We start from the raw sequence: 21,106 nt of genomic DNA, 5'->3' as shown, positions 1-21,106 counted from the left end.
GGCCGGCCCCGACGCCGGCGACCCGGAAGCACTCTGCGTCGGCCTCCCCGCGCGAGGCGACGTGTAGGGGCCGGGTTCGGCGCGCGCTGACCCCGGGCCCGGCGCATGGGGTTCTCCTTCCGGGACGACATGGCGCCGTCCGCGCCGCTGCTGACAGGTGGGTCCGCGGGGCCGGGGCCCCCTCCCGGCGGCGGGGGCGCGTCCGACCCCCGCGGGGGACGCGGTTTCCTGCGGGAGCTCGCTGCGCCCGGCCGGCCCCGGCGGGGACGGCGGCGCCCCGCGCCTGCGCGCCCCGCGCCCCGCGCCCGCGCCCCGCGCCCCGCGCCCCGCGCCCGCGCCCCGCGCCCCGCGCCCGCGCCCCGCGCCCCGCGCCCCGCGCCCCGCGCCCCGCGCCCCGCGCCCGCGCCCCGCGCCCGAGCCCCGCGCCCCGCGCCCCGCGCCCCGCGCCCCGCGCCCGCGCCCCGCGCCCGCGCCCCGCGCCCCGGCCCCGCGCCCCGGCCCCGCGCCCCGCGCCCCGCGCCCCGCGCCCCGGCCCCGCGCCCCGCGCCCCGCGCCCCGGCCCCGCGCCCCGGCCCCGCGCCCCGCGCCCCGCGCCCCGCGCCCCGGCCCCGCGCCCGCGCCCCGCGCCCCGCGCCCCGCGCCCGCGCCCCGCGCCCGCGCCCCGCGCCCGCGCCCCGCGCCCCGCGCCCCGCGCCCCGGCCCCGCGCCCGAGCCCCGCGGCCCGCGCCCCGCGCCCCGGCCCCGGCCCCGCGCCCCGCGCCCCGCGCCCCGCGCCCCGGCCCCGGCCCCCCCCCGGCTCGGGCTCGGGGATCGGCGGCCCCGCGCCCGCGCCCCGCGCCCCGCGCCCCGCGCCCCGGCCCCGGCCCCCCCCCCCGGCTCGGGCTCGGGGATCGGCGGCCCCCGCCGTGCGCGGCTCCGTGGTGCGGCGCTCGCCTCCCCGGCGCGAGGCCCCGGGTTCGACTCCCCAGCACCACCGAAGCAGACAGGGCCGAGGAGCAGCGCCCAGGCCCGGAGCCGAGGCCGCGACCCCGGCCGCGCGGGGCCTGAGATGGGAGGTTCCCCCGTGAGGAGACTCGCCCCCGGCCCGCCCGAAGCGGGGCTGAGCTCGGGCGGCCGCGCGCCCGCCCTGAGCGGACGGCTGAGAGACGGCCCCTGGCCCCAGTTACAGCGAAAAGAAGAGGCAACACCCCAGAACCTAACTTGAGCCTTTACTAGCGAAGTAACACCCGCGCTTTGAATTGTTTCTTTAGTCCGAGGATCTGAAGGTCTGTACATGGTGAATGGACCCCCGCACTTTACAGAAAGTACAGTGTTTCCAAGGTACGGCTTATTTTGTTGGAAAGTAATAATACAGTAATACACAGTCCCGAATTGTGTTTGTTGTTGGCATCATTCAAACAAGAAAAAGCAAACAGAAAAACTAATTCCTTGGAAGATCTTATATAATAAAAGAAGTTGGGGGGCTGGGAAGGTGGCTCAGTGGTAGAGCGCTTGCCTTGCATGCCTGAGGCCCTGGGTTCGATTCCTCAGCACCACATAAGCAAAAAGAAAAAAGATGGAAGTGGCGCTGTGGCTCAAGTGGTAGAGCACTAGCCTTGAGCTGAAGAGCTGAGGGACAGCTCCCAGGCCCAGAGTTCAGACCCCCCCCCCCAAAAAAAAAAAAAGTTGGAAAGAATACATGTTCTTTTTTTTTTATTAAGGAAAATGATCTTCAGATTTGAAAATAGTAGCTTATATCTGTTTAAAAGGGAGAGGCAGCCGGGTGCCCATGGCTCACACCTGTCATCCTAGCCACTCAGGAGGCTGAGATCTGAGGATCGCAGTTCAAAGCCAGCCCAAGCAGAAAAGTGTGAGACTCTTATCTCCAATAAACCACTCAGGAAACCAGATGTGGTGCTGTGGCTCAAATGGTAAGAGAGCTAGCCTTGATCTGAAGAGTTGAGGGACCCAGGGCCAGAGTTCAATACCCATGACCAACAACAACAAAAAAAAGGGAGAGGCAAATAGTTTTAAGGAGCAGTATAGACATTAGATTGAGTCCAGGCACTTAGTTTGGACAAGTTTTATCTTAGAAAACTGGAAGTGGTGCTGTGGCTCAAGTGGTAAAGCACTTGCCTTGAGCTGAAGAATGCAAGGACAGCACCCAAGCCCAGAGTTCAAGCACCTTGACCAACCAAAAAAAAAAAATGAGGAAAAATTGCAAATGTGATATCAAACCACTGCCAGTAACACAGTATCAGACAATGAACGCAGTATAAAAAGGAAAACGAATAGATAAACTTAATATATAGCTAAATAGATAGCCCCCTCCCCAGTCTAGTAAAAATGATTGTCTCTGGGGTGAAAGAGGGTTATTTAAGAAGAATCTGCATTTGACCAGGTCCTCCAACAATCTATCTGTGAGTCCATGTTTAAGAAGCACTGTCCTAGAAAGCAGTCCTATGTCACACTTCACTGGTCCCAGAGCAAGGCAGGAAAGGGGTCAAACAGAGTGAGTACACCGAGCTGATCAAGAGGTCCACAGAAGGGCTGCACGGCCATCCCAGAGGTAGTGGGGCATGGGTTGATGTGGGTTGAGCCCTTACGCTTCCGTGGGTGTGATGGGCATCCTGCAGGCTCCAGAGCTGTGAGGAGGTGAGGTGGTCAGGTCTCTTCCAAGAGCAGGAGAGATGAGGTGCTTGTGACTGAGCTAACTTCAGTACCACTGCAGTTACTGAGCTAACTGAGTAGAACAAGGAGCGATGAGTGTCTCCTGCTGAGCCGCCGTACGAAGACCAGGAGCTTAGCTGCACCTTCTAAGAAGCTGGTTTTAAAAAGATCTAAACACTGAATTTCATCAGTCTTCAGAAACTTAGTTCTCAAATTTGGAGACATTTTTAAAGCCCCAGATCCAAGCTGGGTGCTGGTGTCTCTCACCCGTAAACCGAGCAACTCAGGAGGCTGAGATCTGAGGATCACAGCTGACCCAAGCAGATAAACCCAAGAGACTCATCTCCAGTTAACCAGAAAAAAGTCAGAAGTGACAGTGTGGCTCAAGAGGTAGAGCAAAAAATCCAAGAGACAACCAGGCTCAGAGTTTAACCCCCTGTGTGCACATGCACATGCGCGCGCGCGCGCGCGCACACACACACACACACACGGGTATTAGCTGATAGTAAGGAGATAAGAGTTTCATGGAGGGGCTGGGAAGGTGGCTCAGTGGTAGAGCACTTGCCTTGCATGCTTGAGGCCCTGGGTTCGATTCCTCAGCACCCCATAAGCAAAAAGAAAAAAGCCGGAAGTGGCGCTGTGGCTCAAGTGGTAGAGCACTAGCCTTGAGCTGAAGAGCTGAGGGACAGCGCCCAGACCCAGAGTTCAGGCCCCATGACCAGACCCCCCCCCAAAAAAAAAAAAGGTGTTAGTCTTGTGAGATGAAGCAGTATGATCATGACAGTGTTTTCTTTAAAATATCTTTATCAGAGACAGATGCTGAAGTATAGAATAAACTGATAGGACATGTGATGTTTACTGAAATATTCTGGTGTGAAAAATAAAACTTGGGGGGGGGCAAATACACGATACACGAGTTGATGATTACCTGCTTTTCTCTATTTCTGTATATACTTGAAGTTTTTCTATTGAAGAATTATACCAAAAGGAAATAGACAAAATTTCTCAATTGCCAAGATGAAAAACACACCTGATTTCTGGATTATATAGGCTAAAACACTTGAGCCACAGTGCCATTCCTGTTTTTTTCTGAGTAGTTTATGGGAGATAAGAGTCTCACAGATCTTCCTGCTTGGGCTGGCTTTGAACTGCCATCTTCAGATCTCAGCCTCCTGAGTGGCTAGGATGACAGGTGCGAGCCACCGGCACCCAGCTTGCCTTCAGTCCATGGTGCATTTGTTATTTGGCAATTCGGTTCTCATCTCTAATGCTGTGATCACTGACAGACCAAGTCCTTTTGGGCCTTCCTTACCTCTAAGAGTGGCCATCTCCAGCAGGGAGGTGGCAGACTTGGAATTCTGATTACTTAGTAGAATGCTGCCAAGTAGTCCATTTTCATGGACACTGTACATCAGCATTGATTAAGGTAAAGACCCTCTTATTACCGTGGCATGTTCTCTGAACATGTGAGAGACGGATGGTCGGTCTTTGGTCTTCAAATCCAGGGGTATTTGTTGGCTGTGAGGATATTCTGTCACCATTGTTATGCAGGTGGTCTGGGGTGTTGAAATCAACTTTCATATTCACTTACATGTTGGGGTTTTCCACACAAACTAGTTATACACCCAAGAGTGACCTATTTCTAAGATATATCCCATAGCAGAAAATAAGTTTTCAGCTTATTTTACGGTGGTTGTTGACATTATGTTTTAAAAGAGAATGTATTTTGGCAGACCAAAGCATTTGGGGATTGTTTTATAAAATTTGCGTAAGTCATTAAATTAGTGGATTGTCGGCTTTAATTTGATTAAATTAACAAATACTGATGTCTATTAACTCAAGCTTTCTTCTCATTTTCAGGGAACCTGGAAAAAACTGCAGAGTCTATGCCTTTAGTAAAGACGGGTCCTTGTTTGCCTGGGCCAGTGGAGAAAAGTTAGTGCTCATTTAAATAGCATATTTCATGTGCTTCGTTAGTATAAATGTGACTGGCTACTTTAGTGCTGTGTGTGGTGAGATGGCTTTGAGCACTTTCAAAGTGCTTCCATATACACACCCTGTCTTCCTTACCTACGTGTCCAAGAACTTAAAGTTAGCATATGAGGAGCGTGATTATTTTCATACTGAGGAATTGGAGAAGTTATGGTCATCATACTCTTACAAGTTACTGGTACGGTTTCTTTGCTTATTTACCGTACCTTAGATTTAGATACTTTGTGTCTTTGCTATTAAATTGACAATACCACAGTTGGTATTACTGTAGTCCTAATGTATATAAAAGTGTATAAATTATTGAAAAGAACGTTTAGCATAATCTACTGTGCAAACTGCTTTACAAAATTTGTCTTGCAGAAAATAATTCTGATTTTTAAAATTTTAAGAAAATTAGTCCTTTATAATTTTCTGAAGATTCCTGACATTTTTTCTCATACGTTAGAAAAATGCCGAACTATCTGTTGCTTGGTTTAAAACTATTTTCATTGTTTTTAACCATTTAATAGTGATAAGTATTTTATTTTTTCTTTATAGTTGGGAATGTATTTTGATATTTTCCAACTGTCAGGTCAAATTGGATTAAACACATGATTTTTGATGAACTCCTGCTCAATGTGGCTCACTCCTGAAATCCTGTCTACTTAAGAGGCTGCAGTCTGAGGATCACAGTTCAAGGCCAGCCCAGACAGCAAAGTCTGCAAGCCTCTTATCTCCAGTTAACCACCAAAAGCCAGAAGCAGTGCTGTGGCTCAAGTGATAGAGCGAGGGCTAGCCCTGAGCACAAAGAAGCTCAGGCTAGCCCTGAGCACAAAGAAGCTCAGGGACAGCACCCAGGCCCAGACCGCGCTCGCTCTTGCTCTCTCTCATGCTCCCTCCCCCCTCTTTCTCTTCCCCCCTCCTTACCCCCCCCCCCATAGCACCCAGGCCCAGAGTTCAAGCCCCAGACAGCGCTCGCTCTTGCTCACTCACACGCTCTCTCTCACACACACACTACTAATACTAATAATAATAGTAAAAGAGGGGCTGGGAAGGTGGCTCAGTGGTAGAGTGCTTGCCTTGCATGCCTGAGGCCCTGGGTTCCATTCCTCAGCACCACATAAGCAAAAAAGAAGCAGGAAATGTCGCTGTGGCTCAAGTGGTAGAGCGCTAGCCTTGAGCTGAAGAGCTGAGGGACAGCGCCCAGGCCCAGAGTTCAGGCCCCATGACCGGACCCCCCCCCAAAAAAAAAAAAAACAATAATAGTAAAGGATAAGCATTTTCTTTAAAAACATATACCTATAGAAATCTTTGTAAATACAGTATGTGGCACATTTAAAAAATTACATGGACCTTTTTTATTTTGTTGATAACCTAATAATTGCTCCTAGTTTTGTAAAGGATGTTTTCAGAAGTTCTGAGAAAACAGTTTCTGACTGATTCAAATATAAACTGAGCCATGGTCACAGTCAGCGCACTATCTGATTCTCTTACCTGCAGTAATGCACCCTTGTGACCCCAGCACTAGAAGGGAAATAAGGCAGCCTCTGATACCAAATGTACCTTGTAACGTGGTCGACACCACATTTGAAAAGATACGTGACGGGCTGGGAAGATGGCTCTGTGGTAGAAAGCTTGCCTAGCATGCATGAAGCCCTGGGTTCGATTCCTCAGTACCACATATACAGAAAAAGCCAGAAGTGGCGCTGTGGCTCAAGTGGTAGAGCGCTAGCCTTGCGCAAAAGAAGCTCAGGGACAACGCCTAGGTCCAGAGTTCAAGCCTCAGGACCAGCAAGAAAAAGAAAGACACATGGATATACTAAAAGATTCAGAATTGAATTCAATAGAAGGCTAATATGAATGAAATACACAGGATAACAGGCTTACTTAGTAAACTAGAGTAAGAAATACTTGCAAGAAACAGGTAGTCACGTAACTGCCATGTCGTTCTCACTGCCAGTGCTTATCCTAGCCTGAGTGGAATGAAGTCTTTGAACAGCTTCTGGAGTAAGGCGGAGCAGAGATGACGACGCTTCCAAGACTGTCGTGGGTGACTGAAAAGACTTAGACAAGAGGGTCAGACCACCGTCCACGCACACACACACATGCATGCGCACATGCACCCACGCTGCTTCTACAATAGTTGGCACTGCTGTGCACCATAATTCTGTTTTTTTCTAGTAAGGAGAATTTTTATTATAAGATAATGAATCTTCAGGTTATTATTTTTTTTTTGGGGGGTCTGGTCGTGGGGCCTGAACTCTGGGCCTGGGCGCTGTCCCTCAGCTCTTCAGCTCAAGGCTAGTGCTCTACCACTTGAGCCACAGCGCCACTTCCGGCTTTTTTCTTTTTGCTTATGTGGTGCTGAGGAATCGAACCCAGGGCCTCAGGCATGCAAGGCAAGCACTCTACCACTGAGCCACCTTCCCAGCCCTCTCCAGGTTATTTTTTATTTAAACTTTTTGTTATTCTAAAAGTGATATACAGAGGGTTTAGTTACATAAGTCAGGTAAAGAGTATATTTCTTTTTATATATATATATATGGAACGCTTCACGAATTTGCGTGTCATCCTTGCACAGGGGCCATGCTAATCTTCTCTGTATCGTTCCAATTTTAGTATATGTGTTGCCGAAGCAAACACAAGAGTATATTTCTTTTTGAACAGTATCACTCCTTCCCTCCCTCTTCCAGTTTTTCCCTCCCTCCCATCCCCCCCTTGAGTTCTATAGTTCATTTCCAACATAGTATCCAGTGAGTATCACTGCTGCCTTTTTTCCAGGATAATTTTTTTTTTTTTGGGTCCTGTCATGGGGCCTGAACTCTGGGCCTGAGCACTGTCCCCCAGGTCTTCAGCTCAAGGCTAGCGCTCTACCACTTGAGCCACAGCGCCACTTCTTGCTTTTTTCTTTTTTGCTTATGTGGTGCTGAGGAATTGAACCCAGGGCCTCATGCATGCAAGGCAAGCGCTCTACCACTGAGCCACCTTCCCAGCCCTCCAGGGTAATTCTTATAGTCCTATCTTTGGAGACTTCTTTGGAGTTTATTTTTTCTTCGTGCCAGTATTGGGACTTGAACTCAGGACCTGGTCACTGCCTTTTAGCTTGTTCTGCTTACGACTCATGTTCTACCACTTAGAGCCACAATACCACTTCCAGCTTTAGTTAGTTAGTTATTTTGGTGGTTTATTGGGGATAAGAGTCTCATAGACTTTGCTGCCGAGGTTGGCTTTGAACCGTGATCCTCAGCTCTCAGCCTCCTGGGATTAATGTTATAGACGCGAGCCCCCAGCACCCGGCTGGAGGTGTTCATCAGCTTCAGACTCCCCCACGCTGCTGCAGTTTGCTTCTTTTCATTGTGCTGCCCTGTGTGCACCTCTGCCTTTGCTTTCTCGGGCAGACCTTGACTTTGCCCCGTCCAGTTCTGTGTTCGGCGAAGGGCCTGTGGCCTCAGCTACAGTCACTCACTCACTCTGGGCTCTTACTGCCAATTCGGTATTATTCCCCAGCACAGTCCTTCATAGAGGCTTTTTGTTTTTTGTTTTTGTAAAATGTACGTTATTTTTCCAGAAAACTTTTTAGGTAAGGTGTTCCTGGGAATTTTCTAGAATTAACTGAAAACTGATTTGTATGAAAAAGAACTATTTTAAGACGCGGTGTGACTGTTTCTGTTTGTGCTGGCTATTGCGAAATGGAATTCCTTTGCTAAAGTGATTTCTTTTGGAACCAGAGTCAGTATCATTGATGTCACTAACAAGGGACCGCTGCACTCCCTCCACCTCCCAAAGGTGGTCTGCCTTGAATTCTCACCGCAAAACACCGTCCTGGCCACCTGGCAGCCCTACACTAGTAAGTACTTCCCCAGCGCGACCTGAGACACACAGGCTCGGTGTCTCCCGTAGGACAGTAGGCCGTGGCCGTGGATGTCTGGCCAGCAGGGCAGGCTGCATTCTTCGGTGCAGTGCATGGAAAGGAAGGGCCGGCCATCCCCGTGCCTCAGACAGCGGGCTCCTGCGTCTTAGCCAAGCCCTGAGGCACTGTGGCTGGTCCTGACTGTCCGTGGTAGCAGAACCACGCTGTTCCACAACTTCATGAATGGATTTGGTCTTCAGTCTTAGCAGCCTCAATGTATGATTTTTGTTCTTTTTTTTTTTTTTTTTTCTTTGTCAGTCCTGGGTCTTCAACTCAGGGCCTGGGCACTGTCCTAGAGCCTCTTTGTGCTCAAGGCCAGCACTCTACCACTTGAGCCACAGCGCCACTTAATGCTTTTTCTGAGTAGTTATTGGGGATGAGTCTCACAAACTTTTCTGCCCAGGCTGGCTTTGAACCGTGATCCTCACATCTCCGCTTCCTGAGGAGCTAGAATTACAGGAGTGAGCCCTCGGCATTGGCTGCTTCTGCCTTCCATAGTTGAGAATTCCACATTTTCTTTAAAGGAAGCACTTCTCTTTGGCAAAGCCATGTGAGAGTTTGGATCCCCGATGAACTTGAGTAAAGGTCCGTGGGTATGGTAGCCAGGATAGCTGCCCAGTGACCGGGGGTGGGTGGGCACCGCCGTGGGGGTGCCACGTGGGTGCGCCCACAGGACCCGACGGTGCGTGTCCAAGTGAGGCCAGAGACCATCGCGCAGCCCAGGCGGCAGGCAGTTTAACGCCTTCAGATCGTTCACATCTGGAAGATTCCATGTAGTGCTTTTGGACTGTGGTTGACTGCAGATAGTTGATTGCTCAGAAGGTGAAAACACAGGTAGATAAGGCTGCACAGTAAGTTACTGAAAAGATCTGTTGTGAGATAGCTCAAGAAAAAACTAGGAGCCGGGCGCTGGTGGCTCACGCCTGTAATCCTAGCTACTCAGGAGGCTGAGATCTGAGGATCGCGGTTCAAAGCCAGCCCGGTCAGGAAAGACCGTGAGACTCCTATCTCCAATAAACCACCAGGAAACCGGAAGTGGCGCTGTGGCTCAAGCGGTAGAGCGCTTGCCTTGAGCTGAAGAGCTGAGGGACAGCGCCCAGGCCCAGAGTTCAGGTCCCACGACCGACAAAAAAAAAAAAAAAAAAAAAAGAAAAAACTAGGAAGCAAGTCACTGCTGTCTGGGACGATGAACGGTCCTAATGGCTTTCCAGCTGCCCCTGCTGAGATGAGGGCAGGTGTTTGCGACCAGGCTGGGCCTCCACGTGCTGCTCTAGTGAACCAGTACTGCACCTAGGGCGGGTGCCCTCACCCTCGACCACGCGTGAGGCTGGTTGGGAGTCGGGTGTTTTCAGGCCATTCTAGGGGGGCATTTTCAAGGGACTCCGTCCCCGGTGAGGAGTGGATGTGGTTACACATGCGTCTTATCCCAGGTGCTTACAGGAAGTGTAAAATAGATCACATTCCAGGCACTGTCCAGGGGGAAAAAGGAGTGTAAAGCAGGGCTGAAGTGCGGTGCGTGGTGGAGCACCTGCCTAGCTAGTGCAAGGCCCTGAATTTAAGACCCAGTTCCACCAAGCAGGGCTGTAATCCTTGCTATGCAGAGATCTGAGAGTAGGGGTTTGAAGCCAGCCTGGGTAGGAAAGTCTGAGACTCTTATCTCCAGTTAACCAGCAGAAAGCTGAAAGTGGAGATGTTACACAAGTGGTAGGTGGTAGAGCACCATCATCAAATGAAAAAGCCAAGCAAGAGCACAAGGCCCCGAGTTCAGGTGCACACATGCACACAAATAACCAAGCCCCAGTCCTGAAGAGTAATACTGATATTTAAGTAATTATTATAAGTCAAAAAAATATGACAGACACAGCATCTAAGAGATGTGTGTAGTATGGCAAAGAAAGGGAACAAGCTGAGCATGGTGATCCGTACCTACAATCCCAACTCTCGATACCGGTTAGATGCCACTTGAGTGACGTATGAGGCCTTGTCTTCCAAGAGAGTTGGGAGTAGGGCCATTTCCTAACACATTTATAGATACTGAAAGATAAGATACATTTTATGCAGTGTTTTTCCCATTAGATAATCAAATACCAGAATCTGGTATAGAGATTTATTTTTAGAAACATTTTCTAATGTTGATTTTGATACTATTTCACTGCTAGGCATAAGCCTCCAGACTTTCATTGTTTGAAGAGGCATGCACTTCAATGAGATTCAACTTGTACAAAGGGAAATTGGCAATCATGCATGCTTTTATATAACTTATTTTGTGGCTTACAGACTCAAACCTTCATGGTTTAATCCATTTGTCTTTAATCCATGTTTTTAAAAACAGAAAACGTTTTACATGTTCTTCAAATCTGTAGTAATTAGACATCACTGAGATGTCATGGTTTTAAGGATGAGTTCTATACCTCGGGCTAGAAAAGTTGATTTACTACAATCCTTTTACTTGGCTTTCTTAAGTTTGCTAATTTTTCTACGAATGGAATCTTCTTGCAAGTGTTAGGAGACAATTACCACCCCAAAAGTGGTTTCCTTGCAGGTTCCAAAGATGGCACAGCCGGAACACCCAACCTACAACTTTATGATGTGAAAACTGGGGCGTGTTTGAAGTCTTTCATACAGAAAAAAATGCAAAATTGGTAAGTATATGCTTCAAAGTACTAAGTATTTACACAATGGCTCTATATCATTATGGGATAATTATTTTCTTGTTTTGATTTTGAAACTAGACCAAAATCTAGATGGTTAGAGATTTTGTGTATAGGAATCTAGTGTTAAAATATCTTTCATTTGCTTTGTTTTTGAAAAAGAAAGAAATAATGTATTTCTATTAGACACTGTTTTATAAAATGATGAAGAACAGATTTGATACCATACTGTTTTCCTTAAAAATAAGCGGTATCATAGATTTTAAACCTCTTAATGTTATAATCTCTCTACTTTTTTTTTTAATACTCTTTTTCTTTTTGATATAGGTGTCCATCCTGGTCAGATGATGAAATTATTTGTGCACGAAATGTTAACAATGAAGTACACTTCTTTGAAAACAACAATTTTAGTATGGAAACATTTATTGAATAATTTTAAGTGTGTATAGTTTTCATTACATGCATCTTGAGGTTGTTCTAAATATTGTGATCTTATTCACAATCAATAGTTGCCGTTAACTGTTTGAATAAATTCTTGTAAGTCTCAATGCCAGTGAAATGTCCCTAACACAAAGCTTTGCTTTACGGTAGCCATTAGATAATGGCTGTTAAATTAAGACACTTTTCCTGTGCTTATTGCCAGCACAATTTTTCTGTGGCACAATTTTTTTCCCGTATCTTCTCACATACAAAAATGTCCGCCTTCTATCAGTAACTATCAGTTTGCTCTCATCCACATGTCTCCATGCCCTTGCTATGCTAAAATAAATAGCAGGCTGTTATTTGACCAGGAAATACGTCAGTAGGGGGCCAGCGATAAGCTACCAGCACTTGGCCCTACGTTTCTTTTAATGTTAGGATTTTTACTCCATCTTTTTCCTCCCTTGTAATTTATTACTTGGTATCAGGTTAATTATCTTGCGTATTTTTTCCTTTTGCTTTTGTATCCCATGGTATAACTTGCCATGCGTATCTCTTCCCTATACTCGTAGAGGTAGGTAGCTTTAGGTTCTTGTTTTAGTGGTTGAGGGCCAGACCACATTATAAGATGGTGTTCTTTTATCAACAAGCACGCGATGTGTTGTTCTTTAATTTTGTAGGTTTAGTGTTAATGTTGAGTGGCTGCAAACTGGTGAGGTTTTAATTTTCTTCCCTCCCTGCTTAGTTACGAGCTGGGCCACTTCTGCAAAGGCAATTTCCAGTCTACTGTTCAGTCGCCTAGTTGTACATTCATATACAAGAAGCAGGACAAATACTCTTTTCCCTTATAATTTAATATAGCTGCTGTTTCCAATAATGTTAGTCCTAACCATTTGATTTGTTCTCCCGTCTTTTTGAGTTTTGGATTTATATGTGTGTTCTCATCCATGTAGATGCTTTCTTGATGTTAAAGTTTCTCATTTATATTCAGTTAGCCTTTAGTGGCTTATTTGCTGGATATGGTAACAAACCATTCTAGGCTCACTCTGTGTGTTTGCTAATGTGTACCTAGAATCAGCTGCTTCTCCAGGAAACCCCAGGTCCTTTCCAGGGAAGATGGTGTCAGGGGCTCATGTCTAGGAGGCCTCACGGCTGCTAGCATGATCATCGTCTCCCATGCTTTTTCTCATTTCTGTAAAGCTGTGGCATCATGACACACTGACATGTTTAAATTAAACAGTAAGGTCAGTTATTTAACCTTACCTGCCTGACCTTTTGTCAAGAATCCCTGTATCTTTAGTACCAAGGGTGATGGTTTGGGAACCTCATTTGCTTTATTCCACACTAGCCACATGGTAAGCTTAGAAAATGGAAATACTAACACCAATACACAGTTATGGGAAGTGAAGGAACTGACTGCACGTGTGTGTGTGTGTGTGTGTGTGTGTGTGTGTGTGTGTGTGTGTGTGTGTGTGTGTGTGTGTGTGTGTGTGTGTGTGTGTTACGGCTGAACAGGAGTTGAGCACTGTGGTCATGCGATCCAGGGGTGGCTGGCGGGCCAGCTGTGAGCAGCTGTAGCCCGTTTTCCCGCTTTTGAGACCCCTCGATTGTTTTCAGATCCAGACACTTCTTGTCTCTTCTGGTCGCTGGCCACAGGACAGACAGAGTCATTCGTTGGGCAGCGTCTGGTGCTACTTTTGAACCCCTGCCCATTGACCTCTGAAATGGAATTAAGTGTTCTTCAACTTACCAAGGTCATGCTATTGTTCATAACTGGGGTTCTGAGTCCCTAGGGTACATGTCGGCCATCCTAACCTCCATACCACCCTTGTGAGAACGTGTCCGTCTGTCATGGTTACTGAGCACTGCGTTGTGTCTTAACCAGTCAGGGCCACTCACCAGCAGCAGCCAGAGGCTCACGCCGCAGTTGGCGGCGGGTTCGGGTCTGGCCCTGTGCGCTTCCCCGGTGTGACTTTGCCTCAGCAAGCGGTGCCCGTGTGGTTGTGGCAGCCTCTTCATGCATTTTCTCACCGCTTCTCAGTCTAACGCCACTCTCTCTCTCTCTGTTTAGACACAATTGTAAACAAGTTGCATCTGCAGAAAGTTAATGATTTTGTCTTGTCACCTGGACCCCACCCCTACAAGGTAACTGCCACAGCCCTTTCCTCCACCCTTCTGAATGTGTGTGCTTCCAAAAGGTGAAGGGTAACGTGTCTGTGTGTCGTAGGTAGCTGTCTGTGTTCCGGGAAGTAAAGGAGCACCTTCGTTTGTGAGATTGTATCAGTACCCCAACTTCACTGGACCTCACGCAGCACTTGCCAATAAAAGTTTCTTTAAAGCTGATAAGGTTACAATGCTGTGGAATAAGAAAGGTAGGATAAATACATTTCATTCCTTGTTTTGTCCATCAGGTGTGAGTTCAGAATTATTAAAAAAAAAAAAACACTATCAACCAGGCATCGGTGGCTCATACCTGTGTTCCCAGCTACTCACGCGCCTGAGATCTGAGGATCGTGGCTCAAAGCCAGTCCAGGCAAGGAAGTCCACGAGAGTCTTACTTCTGATTAACCACCAAAGAGCCAGAAATGGAACTGTGGTTCAAATGGTAGAGCACTGGCCTTGAGCAAAAATGTTTAGGGACAGCCCTAAGTCTAGGCCCTGAGTTCAAGCTCCAGGACCGAGGCACACGTGCACATGTGTACATCCACACACGCGCACACACACACACAAAAGCAGTACCAGTGCATAAATTGTTTTGAATCTAATGAGGGTGTTTCCTGTTGCAGCTACGGCCGTGTTGGTGATAGCTAGCACAGAGGTGGACAAGACGGGAGCTTCTTACTACGGAGAGCAGACGCTGCACTACATCGCCACCAACGGAGAAAGCGCTGTCGTGCAGTTACGTGAGTACTCCAGCCACACTCCCGTCAGCAAAACAGTGACAGGAAAGGTCACACAGCCTACACGCGTACCTCCTGGCCTCAGAGTAAAATCTCGGACCAGAGACTTCATCCCTTCAGGCACACCCTGTTCCGACAGACGCCAGGGTGTCACGTTGAGCTTCCTGAGGGAGGGAGGCTGCTCGCAGTCACCCTCCTGGGACTGCCTTGTGGTGAGGTGCTTTCGTGAGTTTACTATTGTCTTCAGAGTTGTGAATAGTATCCAAGAAAGTTACCAGTTCAGCTCTTGGGTTTTGGTAGGTGTTTTGTTTTGTTTTGTGTCATGGGGCTTGAACTCTGGGCCTGGGTGCTGTCCCTGAGCTCTACCACTTGAGCCACAGCACCACTTCTGATTTTCTGGTGGATAATTGGAGATAAGAGTCTCACAGGGACTTCCTGCCTGGGCTGGCTTTGAACCACAACCCTCAGATTTCAGCCTCCTGAGTAGGATTACAGGCGTGAGCCACCAGCGCCCAGCTTCATGTCTTGTTTGATAAGCTAAATTAACTTTAATAGTTTTAAAGTTTCTCCATTTTGAATTTAACATGGGTAATTAGGAAAAATTTGTATAAAAAAACAGTATTCCAATTGAAGTCAGAAACAGAAAAAAGGCAGCTGAAATACCTACTCAGTCTAACTGAGGAGAAGCTTGGATTATCGGTATGTGCCACCATGCCCAGACCAAGGACATGTTGGCTGTCAGAGATACCAATGCGGAGCTCTACAGTGTGGGAGCGAGGTTGGGAGCCCTGGACTATCAGGAATGGTGGAGAGCTGTGTACTTTGGTACAGCATCTTCAAAGGGTGGTTTGGAGATTTAATACCAAGCGAATGTCGATGCCCTTTGTCCACAGTTTCGCTCCTACAGATAATTGAGCACGCTCGCAATGGGAAAGACGCCCCACAAGGGGATACAGAGTAAAATTCTGCTTACATCTCTCCACGCTGTATGTAGTATGTTAGTGAAGTCACACAGGTCTAGGACTTCGTTGTTTATATGCATATTCAAGAGACAGATGCTTTCTTTCAGCTAAAGTGTTCTGGAAGGATTAGTTAGAAGTGTAACAGGATTTCCTTTGGACATAAGGACTTAGTTTTGTAGCATGCCATTGAACATGCTTTGTATTCATTTATTGCCATGAACATACAGAACCTCTACCAAAAGAAAATTGCTACTCGGTGCAGAAGTCCTGTCCTAACGCTCAGCCTGGCAGGATGGTGTTGAACTCAGAGTCAGAAACAGCCAAGGCAACTGAGTGTGACCCCACCTGAGGAATGTCTTTTTACCATAGTGGCGCCCTGTCACCGTAGCTAGCGCCGGTGTTCTCAGCGCTCCCGGTGATTAAGATTCCGCAGGCACGGGCCTGCGTGCGTTACCGTGTAGGAATAATTCTAATGGCCTCGGAATTCTTGGAGTTTTTTCTTCCCCACTATTTAACTTTTTTTCCACTGGTTTATAGCTTCTGTTGATAAACAGTATATTCATCGACTTACTACTAATTTGGATGTCTAATTTGGTCTTTTTTAGCAAAAAATGGCCCAATTTATGATGTAGTTTGGAATTCTAGTTCCACTGAGTTTTGTGCTGTGTATGGTTTCATGCCTGCCAAAGCCACCGTTTTCAACTTGAAGTGTGACCCTGTGTTTGACTTTGGAACCGGTCCTCGCAACGCAGCCTGCTATAGTCCTCACGGGCACATACTGGTCCTGGCCGGATTCGGAAACCTGCGGGGACAGATGGAAGTGTGGGATGTGAAAAACTACAGACTGATTTCTAAGCCAGTGGCTTCTGATTCCACGTATTTTGCTTGGTGTCCAGATGGCGAGCATATTTTAACAGCCACGTGTGCTCCTAGGCTACGTGTTAATAACGGGTATAAGATCTGGCATTATACCGGCTCTGTCTTATACAAGCACGAGGTGCCGTCCAATGGAGAGTTATGGCAGGTTTCTTGGCAGCCGTTTTTGGATGGCGTATTTCCAGCAAAAGCAATCACTTACCAAGCGGTTCCAAGTGAAGTCCCCAGTGGAGAACCCAAAGTTGCCACCGCGTATAGACCCCCAGCCTTAAGAAATAAACCCGTCACCAATTCCAAACTAGTAAGTAATGTCTTACAACCTCTGTGTGGAGCTCCCTAGGCCCTTGCGTCCTGTTCTTGTGTTCTTTAGTGTGTGTGTAGAGTATGAGCTGTAGGGTAGAAATTATTACGGATCTGCCGCTGAGGATGGTGGTTGGTGAGCGCTCGTGTTGCTGAGCTGATGAAGAGGTGGCTCTAAAGGAGCCACATTTTCAACTTCTGGGGCAGATAACTGAGCTCACTCCTGTGAGACAGGCGGACACCGGCGGCAGTCATGGTGAGGAGGGTGGTGGGGAGGAGCGGCCGGGCAGCAGGGCTGGCCCTTCCCGGGGAAGGTTTGAGTGCAGTTTGCCAAAATGCCTGGTTCTTTTTTTTTCTCAAGACATGATGGATCTGTGAAATTGCTCTGTTTTTAAAACACCATTGGCCAAACAAGACATTTGGCGTTAGCACCCCACTTTTCCTTTAAAGTTGCAACCAAAGGATTGGTCAGATGCTCCTATACCTCAAAAAGTGAGCCTTTCAGCAGACGTGGTGCCACACACCTATAATCCCAGCATCTGGGCACTGGAGGCCCCGAGGATCTGGAGATCAAGGCCAGCCCGGGTCATGTATGTAGTGAGACCCTGTGTCACAAAACAAACCAGAAGTAACATGGCAGAGGACTGATGCATGCCCTCTCTTTCTGTGATGGTATTAATAATTCAGGTGCTCAAGAATGGGCAACCGTATTATTGACGATGTTACAACAGCTGTCAACTAGGACTGTCCCATTTAAAGGGGACTGTAGAGTTATTAGTTGTGAAGTAGGTGCTCTGTCAAAGATTTGTGTTCATTTTTCCCACAGCATGAAGAGGAACCACCCCAGAACATGAAACCACACGCAGGAAGTGATAAACCGCTGTCAAAAACAGCCCTGAAAAACCAGAGGAAGCATGAGGCCAAGAAAGCTGCAAAGCAGGTATTTATGTAAAAAATAAGGTCAGCCCTCAGCCTTGAACGTTAGCAACCTGTGTTCCAAGAAAATGAGGCTGGGGATTAGAAGCGTGGCTCAAATGGTAGAGTGACAGACTAACAAGCAGGCCGCCCCAAGTTCAGATCCCAATTCCACCAAAACAGAGAGAGGAAGGAAAGAAGAACTGCTCTCAAGAAAAGCCAGGTCTCCAGGTGCTGGTGGCTCACACCTGTAATCCTAGCTGCTCAGGAGGCTGCAGTCTGAGGCCACAGTCCAGCCCAGGCGGGAAAGTCCATGAGACTCTCATCTCCAACAAACTACTCAGAAAAGGCCTCAAGTGGCACTGTGGCTCATGTGGTAGAATGCTAGCCTTAAGAAAAAGAATCTCAGCTCTCTGGCCCAGGTTCCCAAGATGACAAAAGAAGGAACAATGGTTGAGCCCAAAAGGGCCGAAGCCATGTGCAGCCCAGTGGGCGCCCCAGGACCAAGCCACTGAGAAGTATGTCACCCGGAACACAGTAGAGGTCACAGCCATCAGGGACGTTTCCCAAGCGAGTGTCTTTGACACTTGGGCGCCACCCAAGCTCTGCGTGCGTGAGTTCTGTGCCATTCACAGCAGGGTGCTCAGGAATGCATCTCGGGAAGCCCAGAAAGAATGAACACCCCACCCCGATTTAGACCTCCACCAAAACCCATGGAAGGAGCTGGACACTTCAGGACTGAAGAAAAGCGGGCTTCTGGGGGGAAATAACTACAATGGAAATTATACTTTAAAAAGAAAAGAAGAAGAATGTTGGGTACAATGCCCAGGCCAAGTTCCAGCCCCAGGACCAGCACAACAAAAGGCAGTGGCCATGACTCAGGCGTGCTCCGGCCTGCGAGGGCCAGGAGGGTGGGTCAGGATCCATGGTCCTCCGGGAGGAGGATCATCAGGTGTGCCCCCTGGAGCGGGTCACATCCTCCAGGTTGAGAGGACCCCATGGCCCTTGGCGCGGAAGAGCTAGTGCAGGACTCCGTCCTGTGGCATGCTCCACTGCATTCTACCTCCTCTTCTGAAAGACATCGCCAGAGCACCCGCTGCGTTCTCCGTTTGAATGTGAAAAGCCCTCTCATAGGTCCATGGGTGTCCCCTCCCCAAAAACCCAAACCGGAGGAGCCGGCCCAGTAACACAGACACTTCCTCAGCTGCTGAGGAGTATGTGTCTAACTCCAGAAGACCTCACTCAGAGTTGTGTAAAACATAGATAAAACCATGTTTAGCCACCCCTGTGTTGCTTGAAACTTGGCATGTTTTCACTTCAGAAATATTCCCTGCAGGAAGCAAGAAATGACAAGAGTCCAGATTTGGCAGCCAATGCCCCGCCAAGCACAACCCGGAACGCTGTCTCCCAGCCATCTTCCGGTGACCCTGAAGTAGACAGAAAAATTAAGAACCTGAAGAAGGTGAGAGACTTAGATGCGAATAAGACAGGTTCACAGTGGAGGTGCTAGCACAAAGAATTAAGCTTGGGGTTGGGAAGGAGGCTCAGTGGTAGAGCGCTTGCCTTGCATGCACGAGGGCAGCGTAGTATTTCATTGCGTACTTCTGGGGTAGATTGGGACAGATACATTCCAGCTTCAAAGACGAGTATACAAAAAGCTCAAAACAACAGTTTACTCTCGCATGCAGCAGACCAGTCTTGGTTGATTGAAATGTAAGATCATTCTTTGTATTGGGTTTTGTGTTGATATGATTGAGTGGCTGATAAGAAAATTTGCATTGGAAAGTGGCTCCTTTCCTCCCTCTTGACTGCTATTTGATGGTTACAGAAACTGAAAGCCATTGAGCAACTGAAGGAGCAAGCTGCCTCTGGAAAGCAGTTGGAGAAAAATCAGGTACTTTCTGGGGTTTGTAGTGCTTTCTGGGGCTGTAGTCATTACTGTCTCATGTTTTCTGTAGAGATGTGATTACTTGATAGGGAAAAAGAGATGTGGTTTGCATACTGTATATGATACATCTTTTTAGCTTATTTTTGCCAGTCCTGGAACTTGAACTCAGGACCTGGGCGCTGTCCCTGGGGGCTCTCTGGGCTCTAGGATAGTGCTCCACCACTTGAGCCACAGCACCACTTCCAGATTTTACTGTATATGTGGTGCTGAGGAATCAAACCCAGGGCTTCATGCATGCAGGGCAAGCCCTCTACCACTAACCTCATTCCAAGCCCCAGAAAAAGTACATATTCAAAGAATTCCTATTCTCAGCCTGAATATTTAACTTTTTACCTTGCCAGGACAAAAAGATCTTACTTTGGTTTAATTTCAAAGTTAATATTAGTTACAGTTCATGTGTCGTTACAGCAATTCAAAATGAACTTTTTTTTTTTTTTTTGCCCATTCTGGGGCTTGAACTGTGGGCCCGGGTGCTGTCCTGAACCTCTGCTCTAGGCTAGCACTCCACCACTTGAGCCACCACACCCCTTCCTGCTTTGTGATGGTTAATTGGAGATGAGAGCCTAAGACTGCGATCCTCAGACCTCAGCCTCCTCAGTGGCTAGGATCACTGGGTGAGCTGCTGGTGCCCGGCCTTTTGAATGTTTTGCCCAGTCGCACTCTTCTGCAGAGGAAGACGGGACGTCCTGGTGAATGCAGTCTCTTCCCAGGGCGCTTGTGGATCACTGATAAACGCTGTGGCAGTTTGCTAGTAGACACAGGGGACCTCCTCTGTCACTTGGGCTGGCTCCTGTGTGCCCTTCCCTCAGCACTGTCAGGCCCAGAGCAGACTGGACATGGCACTGGAGTAAAAAGGCTACAGCTTCTGTCCTTCCTGTCTTTGAGTCACACTAGACATCCAGTTACACTTTTAGTCAGACACTGTTTTGAATGTGTTTGCCAATGGAACTGATTTGTTCCTGTACTATTGCAGTTATTATTTCCTATTTAGTAACTTCATTGTTTTAAACTTTCCTAGTTGGAAAAAATTCAAAAAGAGACAGCCCTTCTCCAGGAGCTGGAAGATTTGGAATTGGGTGTTTGAAGATTCACCGAGAGCAAGTTGGTTACCAGGAATCAGTGTAAACACATCTTCATGTGCCTGGATAGTGCATTCATCCGAGATTCTGCCCATGTGTAAGGCCACTTCGTGATTCCATTAAATTGACTTTACCTCCTGTATCATGTCAGTGTGTGATAAAGTGTCCATGAATTTTTCAGCTAAGCTTGATAGATTGAGGGATACACACTGTTGTTTTTTAGAAAAGAACAATGTACTATATAAAGGAATAAAGAGATTTTACACTTAGTTTTTTCCGTGTGAGTTTGTTGGCTAAGTGCGTGCAAGCAGGGAGCAGGGCTAATGTGCAAGGGACTTGTGCAAGCAGGGAGCAGGGCTAATGTGCAAGCTGGGAGCGGGGCTGGCGTGCAAGCAGGGAGCGGGGCTAATGTGCAAGCAGGGAGCGGGGCTGGCGTGCAAGCAGGGAGCGGGGCTCATGTGCAAGCAGGGAGCGGGGCTCATGTGCAAGCAGGGAGCGGGGCTCATGTGCAAGCTGGGAGCGGGG

The 21,106-nt window shown here is 48.3% G+C and overlaps 1 protein-coding gene and 1 non-coding gene across 2 annotated transcripts; one reads left to right on the top strand and one right to left on the bottom strand.

Annotated features, from left to right (window-relative positions):
* The first annotated feature begins 111 nt into the window (after positions 1 to 111).
* LOC138804494 (eukaryotic translation initiation factor 2A) lies at positions 112 to 20,850 on the top strand. The gene is made up of 14 exons (XM_069988780.1): positions 112 to 157; positions 1,251 to 1,320; positions 4,510 to 4,584; positions 8,349 to 8,467; positions 11,073 to 11,172; positions 11,509 to 11,591; positions 13,673 to 13,746; positions 13,829 to 13,973; positions 14,388 to 14,504; positions 16,069 to 16,640; positions 17,466 to 17,579; positions 18,891 to 19,016; positions 19,383 to 19,448; positions 20,521 to 20,850. Exons 1-14 carry the CDS (start codon positions 130 to 132, stop codon positions 20,584 to 20,586), a joined length of 1,755 nt encoding a protein of 584 aa, XP_069844881.1. The 5' UTR covers positions 112 to 129; the 3' UTR covers positions 20,587 to 20,850.
* On the bottom strand, positions 7,157 to 7,263 carry LOC138804514 (U6 spliceosomal RNA). Its single transcript, XR_011365284.1, has one exon. It is a non-coding gene; the product is annotated as a U6 spliceosomal RNA (small nuclear RNA).
* Positions 20,851 to 21,106: the final 256 nt, after the last annotated feature.

This window comes from Dipodomys merriami, unplaced genomic scaffold, assembly GCF_024711535.1.
Source record: "Dipodomys merriami isolate MVZ:Mamm:240054 unplaced genomic scaffold, mDipMer1.0.p SCAF_367, whole genome shotgun sequence".
Taxonomy (NCBI): Eukaryota; Metazoa; Chordata; class Mammalia; order Rodentia; family Heteromyidae; genus Dipodomys; species Dipodomys merriami.
This window is presented reverse-complemented; position numbering and strand designations above follow the sequence as displayed.